Source organism: Myxocyprinus asiaticus, chromosome 50 (assembly GCF_019703515.2).
Source record: "Myxocyprinus asiaticus isolate MX2 ecotype Aquarium Trade chromosome 50, UBuf_Myxa_2, whole genome shotgun sequence".
Lineage (NCBI taxonomy): Eukaryota > Metazoa > Chordata > Actinopteri > Cypriniformes > Catostomidae > Myxocyprinus > Myxocyprinus asiaticus.
Window position 1 is genome coordinate 2,414,110 of NC_059393.1, and position 8,712 is coordinate 2,422,821.

Here is an 8,712-nt window from a genome sequence, read left to right on the forward strand (position 1 = left end):
TGAAAGTGTGAAAGTGTGCATTATAGCACCAACTAGGGTCTTGGACCCCTAATAATATCAGGAAATACATTAAAATTAACAGCCTTGAAATACTAAAAACAAAATAAAATCTAAATATACTGAAAAAACTAAAACTAAACTGACACTATCAGTCAAAGAGTGAAAACCAACCAAAACTAAAGAGACCCCGACATTTTTTTTTATCAAAAACTACCTGGACAAGACAAGAAAGTAATGGTCATTTCTCCTCCTAGTTAGTTTCGCTTAACAATCCCCTCTGCCATGAGCTTCACAAGCATTTGTTTTGCCTTCATTTACATTGGCAGGCATCTCTGGCACTAAATTGTTTGCTCATTCCTCCTACGTGGTCTATTATAAAAGTCTGGTCAGGAGAGAAACACTGTTTCTTGGTTGAAGATTAACTGCTTGTGTCCGTGTGCAGTATGAGAGAACTGGTAATACTAGTGTTCCTGGTCTCCATGCAATATGCGGCCAGTGATTCAGAATATAAGTGTTTAGAAGATCAGGACAGCATCGCTACAGACGCAGCCGTGAAGTTCATCAACGACCATCATCGTCATGGATACAAGTTCAAGTTTGTCTCTCTGGACAGTCGCACAGCCAAGGAGAAGGTCAGTTTTCATGAAAGCCTTTCTTCCCATGACTGGCTTCAAGTGTACCAAAACATAGACTTACTGTGAAATGATGTGCATATGTTTAAAAAATGTTTTGCTTCTGTGCAGGCTGATCCTTGTGAGGTTGTCTTCAGGATCACCTTAGAAGAAACTGTATGTCACATTGTGAATCCTAAACCTGCAGATCAGTGTGTAGTAAGATCGGAGGCTGAAACGGTGAGCTGAACATCAGAAATGTTCTAAACTCTTATTTCAAATATACTACACATTTATCACTATAAATTCAGAGATCATTGTGACATGTAATTGTTTATTTAATCCTTTTTATGTTCTCCTTAAAGAAAGTGGTAGCCAAATGCAATGTGACCATCTCTAGTATTGAAGGAAACGCAGCTGTGAAAAACTACATCTGTGACACTGAGCCAGGTGCTACAAACAACAACAACAAATCAATAAAACATTTTTTTTTCTTTAGACACTTAACTTATATTGTAACCCTACTTAAATTTAGAACCTTTTAAAAAGCCCTTAGGATTTTTTAAGGTCAAAGACACATGACATTACACATCACATGCTATTAGGACTTGAGCATGACTACTCTTTTTTGTTTTTTACTAGTCGAGTTACCACCCAGGAAAGTAGCCAAGTTCTTGGTTACTCAGTGGGTCAATGTTTACCTAAAGTAAATGACTCAGAAGTTGCATTAAACTACATATTTTACACATTTTAAAAACATTTACAGATAATTCCAAATGATGTCTATCATATTGACAGATAAAATACAAGAATAAATCATTCAAAGCATAGCGTGTCAATTACAAAAAACAATTCTAGTGAAATTAACACCAGAGGTGGTACAACAACTGTGCGTTTTATTCACTTTCACACAAATTAAGACTTCAGCAGCTGATTATGACTTATGTTTCGCACTGTTACTCACACACTGCTATGTTATGATATTGAAACACTTTTACTTTAATGCATGATTTGAAAAACAATACATTTTAACGATTATATTACAGACTCACCTATATTTACACATTTATTCCAGTGTGATTAGCTTGCGTGGTATTTCACCTGATAGAGGGATGGAGTTTGGAGTTTGGAAGTCTGTGATTCAAGCCCAGCCAAGCACGCAAGCTGACACGTGAGATGAAAGTGTCATAGAAGTCACACAAAATGACGTGGTTGTTTCTGTTTTTAGAACACTATTGTTTAGGTTTATATTAACGCTTTAGGTTAGAGAGGTACGTTTTACTCATCTTTGGCGCCCCCTTCTGGATATTTCACTAAGAAACTGTAGCAACGCGTAATAATGCACGTAATTTTGTTTTGTAACAATGTTGCGACAGTCACTTAACGTTCATGAGGCTGGAATTTTCTAGTCATTTTTTTTTTCAAGCCGCAGCATTTTCTGAAAACTCCCTTTGTGTCTCACAGCAAACAAAATAAAAATGAAATGTTATGTAATGATAAAACAACTACTGTACATAGTTTTTCTTAATTTTAACATTTTAAAGTTTAGTCTTGATTAAAGTGACATAATCCTTTGAAACGAGATAGATATAGCACCAGAAGTCACACAGAACTGAATAAAAGTGGTCTAATGTCAGATTACACAAATGCGTCTACTGCATTAAATAAATGTGATGTTTTGAACATTTAATTCATCTCATTAATTATAAATACAATTAAATCAACCAAATTCAATATTCATGGATTAAATAAGAATTTGTAAACATTTGTGTGTCTCTTAAGTTGTTATTACGCACAATGATTTATGTTTTAATGCTGTCAATACGTCAATTAACACGTTTATACACGTTTCAGTGTCTACGCAAAAGCAAATGCACATATGCTAGAACCACTCTTTACATAGGAATACACATAAGATCACGTTGGATATAGGGATAAATTCACAAAACAGTTGTTCCACTTTGTGGATGGTATTTAAGCGCAAAAACCTGCATCTTATTTACTTACCACCCGCAATCCAGTTCCCTATCTGTCACTCACTCGACGTTGTGTCGATGTAGTGACACTAGGGGTCACTCTTGGGAGCCCGAGACACCTCTGGTCTTTGATAAAAAGGCCAATGAAAATTGCCGAGTGGTATTTGCATGCCACTCCCCCGGACATACGCGTATAAAAGGAGCTGGTATGCAACCACTCATTCAGATTTTCTCTTCGGAGCCGAACGGTCATGCTCATTGAGCTGAATTTCTACTGTTCATTCACCTCTGCTGGATCTGACGGCGCATTTCAGCGGCTTCTCCCTCCTCTGCACTGATGCACTGCAGAGAACGTCCCTGGGCGCTTCGGCAGAAAAAAAGAGAGTACATTTTCTGAAAGAGCTTTTTTCTATAAAAGAGTATATTTCTCTAAAAGAGCGGCACACACGGAACGTCTTTTTGAAGACGCGTCTTTTTAAAGATGCCTTTCCGATTGTGTGTTATTCTTGGTTGCGGTTGTTATCTCTCAACTTCGGATGGTCATGATCGCTGTCTTTTGTGTCTGGGCGCGACCCACATGGAGGCAGCATTTGTGGATGGTTCATGTTCTCACTGCGAGAACATGACCATGGCAACGTTGTGGTCGCGGCTTGCTTTCGTAAGAAAAGTTGTCCCTCTGCCCCAGTCTCCATGTTTGTAGTAACTTCTCCCCTGTTGGGTAGGATCTACCTTGAAGACTCTCCACATGGTCGGAAAGACCATGTGACGTATTTTTCCGCTTAAATATCCCCCCCTCTCTTTGGGGGAGGTGTGGTCTCCGCAGTGTCTTCCCCTTGGGAGGGACACCCCCCGACTAGACCTGGCGGCCCAGTCGGATAATCCCCCTTCTTTTTTAGGGAGTGGAAAAAAAGAAGGGGAAAAGAGGCCACGACTGGGTTAGCCTGTCTCTATCTTTTGGGTAGTCAACTTGTCCCCAAAGGGCCATTCGACACTCATAACTATGTTGGAGGAGGTTACGTGTCGACCTGGTGTGCTGGCTACAAGGCACACAGTGGTCTGCCCGCCACACACCGCCAGTTCACGTAACAGTTCAGCCAGTTGTGGCGTTTCGTATAGGGACCCCTAGTGTCACTACATCGACACAACGTCGAGTGAGTGACAGATAGGGAATGTCGTGGTTACTTGTGTAACCTCCGTTCCCTGATGGAGGGAACGAGACATTGTGTCCCTCCTGCCACAACGCTGAACTACCCGCTGAAATGGCCAGACCTTGTCTCGGCTCCTCAGCATAAAACCTGAATGAGTGGTTGCATACCAGCTCCTTTTATACCCGTATGTCCGGGGGAGTGGCATGCAAATACCACTCGCCAATTTTCATTGGCCTTTTGTCAAAGACCAGAGGTGTCTCGGGCTCCCAAGAGTGACCCCTAGTGTCACTACATCGACACAACGTCTCTTTCCCTCCATCAGGGAACGGAGGTTACACAAGTAACCATGATGTTTAATCAGGTGCAATCAGCACTGAAATAGTACTAAAGTCATTGTCATTCTTTTCACTGCAAACACACCACATTTCTATGAAAATGAGGCCTTTTATAGATTCTACTTTATTCAAAAAACTCTGTGCTATCAAGCCCACTTCAAGTATTTTAAAGTGCAGATTCAGGGGATTCCCACAAGTTTCCGAATTATGCAGTGCAAATTGAGCTTAGTGCAGATTTTATGGGCACATTTGCACTACTGCCTGTTTTTCATAATTTCTTTAGTCAATTGAGCACTAAAACAGCACTTTGGCAAGCACAATTTATTCTTAATGAATTCCCCCCATTTTTTTTTAGGATTTAAATTAATAATTTTCATCTCATAATTCCGTGTTTTGCCCCAGGTTCACATCAATTGCTGGTGAAGAAATGCCCTGACTGCCCTGCTCTACTGCCCCTGCATGACCCTAAAAGTCTAGAGAGTGTGAAAGCTGCCTTGCAGGAGTACAACAAGGAATCCAACCACACATCTTACTTTAAATTGATGGAAGTTGGAAGAATCAGCACACAGGTAATGATTTACAAAAATGCGTTAGACCCCAAAATATTCTTTTGAATATCAGCATGGTCCACCTTGCAGATTATTCTGGGCAAGGACCACACACTTAGACAGGAAGGAACAGTCTAAACAGCACGTAAAAACAAAACATACTGTCACTGGTTGCTTTACATGTTAGTCAAGACTCTCTTACTGTCTAAAGGGGCAGTTTTGGCTGCAATGTGGACCAGACTTCATGCTGATAGTCAAACATATGGCTACATACAATGAATTGGTATGCAACTGTGTAAACTATATGTAAATATATTTTTTTTTTCTTTTCACAGTGGATGTTTATGGGTCAAAGCATCTATGCTCAGTTTGCCATTATGGAGACAGACTGTCCAAAAAAGGAGGCATCCCAGAATCGAGAAGCGTGCAAGGCTTTATGTGGAGATAAGGCTGTAAGCTCACAGAAAATTGTATCCACCAATAAGAACCAAATAATATAATTATCAATCCACCAAAAAAGGTGAAGTGTGAACATTTATTGATGATAACTTGTACTTTTATCTTGATACTTGCATCCCAGTTGCTATATGCAGTCAACTATAAGTGAGCCATTCGTAGGTTGATTCTCTTGAAAAATATAAACACAGTGAGTCTGTGGCACTTCCAACACATTTCTCTGCTTAAGCATCCCGACCAGCCTGACTAAGCAACATTGACTCAAACAATAATGTCTGGGGCAGGACCATATGTTAAATTGACCCATGGCAGATGGTTGGAGTGTTCAAGAAAAATGTTTAAACTTGTTTGGTGCCTAGTGTCACAGAAAATACTCACTTCACCTTTAACCATTGTTGAGGTCTTAGAGAATACTTTACAATAATTTCCTGTGTGCAGTATCAGTTCATGTTTATTTCTGTGTGTGTCTCTCTAGCGGTATGGATTCTGTAAATCCACTAAGTTTGGAATGAACGAACCAAGAGTGGAATGTGAGATTTATGAAGTTCAGGTATGCATCTCATGCACGTAGACACAAACTGGACCAATGAGACCCAGTTATGTTTTCCCATCTTACTTGAATAGGACAGGCCAGGAAAAAACAGGATATAATAGTGCTTTATTTTCCCTTGGGGAAAATTTAGGGATTACAGCAGTAAACATAAATGACACTAAAAATAAATACAACACAATACAAATAAATTTTTTTTTGAAAATATTCAGAGAAAACAGTCAAATAAAAGTAAAAAAAGTAATAAAGAAAATATTGGTGGGGATGTGGAAGGGAGCAGGAGTGTGTAATAAGTTTACATTTAAAATGTAAAAGTCCCTGGATACATAGCATAAATAAAAAGTTCTGCACTGCAAATGAGCGCCACACAGTGGTAATGTTGTAGAAATGTAATTGTAATATAACTGTATTTTAAAATAGCTCATATATCAAATGAAATCTCTCGTTCTCGGGAATGTGACTATTTTTGTTGTAACAACACAGTCTGAATGATTATCAGAATCAGAATCAGAATCAGAATGAGCTTTATTGCCAAGTATGCTTACACATATAAGGAATTTGTCTTGGTGACAGGAGCTTCCAGTGTACAACAATACAAAACAATACAAAAACAGCAGCAAGACATAGATAATAATAAAAAATAAAAAATAATTATACACATACGTACATACATACATAGACACACACATACATACATACACACATACACATACATAGTGCAATCTAATACAAATCTGTTATCTGTTATGTACAGTGCAATTTTTCTTTTTTTTTTTTTTTTTCAGAGGAATGAAATGGCAGAAGAGGTTGGATGTGTTGGATAAATATAAGAAAGACTAAACTGTGTATTGCACATTAATTATTGCTCAATGGGGCAATTTAACTGTTCATGAGATGGATAGCCTGAGGGAAAAAACTGTTCCTGTGACTGACGGTTCTGGTGCTCAGAGCTCTGAAGTGTCGGCCAGAAGGCAATAGTTCAAAAAGGTAGTGGGCAGTGTGAGTGGGGTCCAGAGTGATTATCAAAAGAAACACAAAGTGAAACATGATTTCTGTAAGATAATAAAGACAAATGTCTAATGTCTGCTCCAGTCACTGCTTCTGTAAAACCTAAATAGCCACAAACTCTATATTAGCTCTTAGCTTAGGCTGTTTTCTTTAAAATGAGCCATTTTCTACTTGCTTGGGAAAATAATTAAATGTTATGTTTCAGATGTCCAGAACAAAATATGCAGTACAGAAGAAAAATATTTATAAACAAATCATCAGCAAAATATGTTCTCAACTATCGATGATGAAATATTAAACAACTTTGCAAAGCTGAAAATCAACTTTCCAATGACCCCTAGATTAAGCTTCTAGTCCACTCAGAGGCCAAGATATTCACTTAAACAGTGGGAAAGGTGTGATGGATCACAAAATAGACTGGGTGTCTATGGATGAGCACATGGTGGGTGCTCAGCTGGTTTAGAGCACCACCTGCATTTGAGATCTGTGTATTGTGATGGAAGATGATCGAGAAACATGTATTTTTCCTGGTACTTGCTGCCATTGAGTAAAACGAACTAGCACTTTTTGCAGGGACATAGAGCAAACAGATCCTGAATCACAGGTTTTTATAAATGGAATATAAAAATTCATGTTTATTATAAGATTGTCAACATATACATTTTTATATGTAAATTATTGGAATCTTATCTTTTATTTATTTTTAATTTGGTTGTTTTCTGTAAAATGAGACAATTGGTGTTTGGAGTGGAAAAAAGGAGTGGAAACCCTAACCCTACTATGCTGGTCTCTTACTCTAATCCTTTCCAGAACACAACTCATCCTTTTCAATCAAGAGACTGTGGTCCTCCACTTCACCACCACCACCATCACCACCACCACCACCACCACCATCCAGGGCACCACCCAGATCATGCTCACCCTCATCGCCCTGATCATGGGGGCCACAAGGACAAAACACCTGATCAAAAGGGTCATCCAGAACATAAAGGCCACGGGCACAAGGAAAAACCCTCAGATGACAAACACCGGCCAGAACATGATGACAAAGACACACCCCGTTGTGTACATCGCCCTTTGATCCTTCCAGAATCCAGGCCTGAGGGGCGCCATGAGTTCCCATGCCACGGCTTTGTAAAAATACCCCCCTCTATTTATCCAATTTGCCCCTTCCCTCCTCCACGTCTCTGCAGGGGTCCTCCAGAGCTAGTTCCTCGTCCTGCACCTCCTGCTCCTCAGTAACTAACTCTAAAGTGACCTAGGGAACTTATTTTAAACACCTGAACAAAACTGAAAATAAAAAATAAGTATTTTGTCTCAGAATATGTGTGATAATTTCAGGGAATCTCATTAGCTGCACAAATCTAGACATGTTCAAAATTATCAAGTATTAGATCAAATTACTTTAAAATAAACCTTTAGACTTTGCACAAGATGACCTCATGAATCAGGAAAATTTTGCCGTGTGTAGTGACAAAAAGGTGTTTAGGAAAGTTCTCTGTTAGATTGTGTTGCTGTTTAGTGTTTAGGGACAAAATCAAATCAAATTGCCTTTGTTGTACCATAAAAACTGAACATCTATGGAGATTAAACTGGGTAGTGCCAATGTAATTGCGTAAGAACATTCGGAGTCAGGCACAATAAAAATCCTTCAAGGCTGACCAGTGTTTTTGAGTGATAATTGTCTCTAAACACGATAATAATTATTGTATTTCTTATAGAATCATGCATATACATTTCAGATAGAAAACAACTACACAGAAGAAATCATATAATGTAGCTTAATTTTAAAATATTAATTATGGTTCATATATATATATATATATATATAAGGAGAACTAGCAAAAACAATCAAACAGAAGATACATTAATCATGCAAAAGATAGCATTAACAAACGTAACTAAAACAACATGTGATGTTGACCTTGGAGCTGTTAGTGTCACAGTCCACAGATCACGATGTGACATAATCTTTCATTTACCTGGAAGAGTAAAAATACACATAGCAAATTATGTACATGACAATTACAGATGGGCAGGATGAGTGCAGAACATGAACATTTTATGTTCCAAACAATTT

At 38.5% G+C, this 8,712-nt stretch overlaps 1 protein-coding gene across 1 annotated transcript; it reads left to right on the top strand.

Moving 5' to 3' along the window:
* Positions 1 to 391: 391 nt before the first annotated feature.
* ahsg1 (alpha-2-HS-glycoprotein 1) lies at positions 392 to 8,293 on the top strand. The gene is made up of 7 exons (XM_051694526.1): positions 392 to 632; positions 744 to 851; positions 977 to 1,061; positions 4,473 to 4,639; positions 4,954 to 5,070; positions 5,550 to 5,624; positions 7,443 to 8,293. Exons 1-7 carry the CDS (start codon positions 444 to 446, stop codon positions 7,872 to 7,874), a joined length of 1,173 nt encoding a protein of 390 aa, XP_051550486.1. The 5' UTR covers positions 392 to 443; the 3' UTR covers positions 7,875 to 8,293.
* The last annotated feature ends 419 nt before the right edge of the window (positions 8,294 to 8,712 follow it).

Bases quoted from the DNA above. Each gene is read 5' to 3' on its own strand.
- ahsg1 (XM_051694526.1), top strand. From the start codon at position 444: ATGAGAGAACTGGTAATACTAGTGTTCCTGGTCTCCATGCAATATGCG. The intron at 633-743 runs GTCAGTTTTCAT...GCTTCTGTGCAG, and splicing joins GTCGCACAGCCAAGGAGAAG to GCTGATCCTTGTGAGGTTGT. The intron at 5,071-5,549 runs GTAAGCTCACAG...GTGTCTCTCTAG, and splicing joins CTTTATGTGGAGATAAGGCT to CGGTATGGATTCTGTAAATC.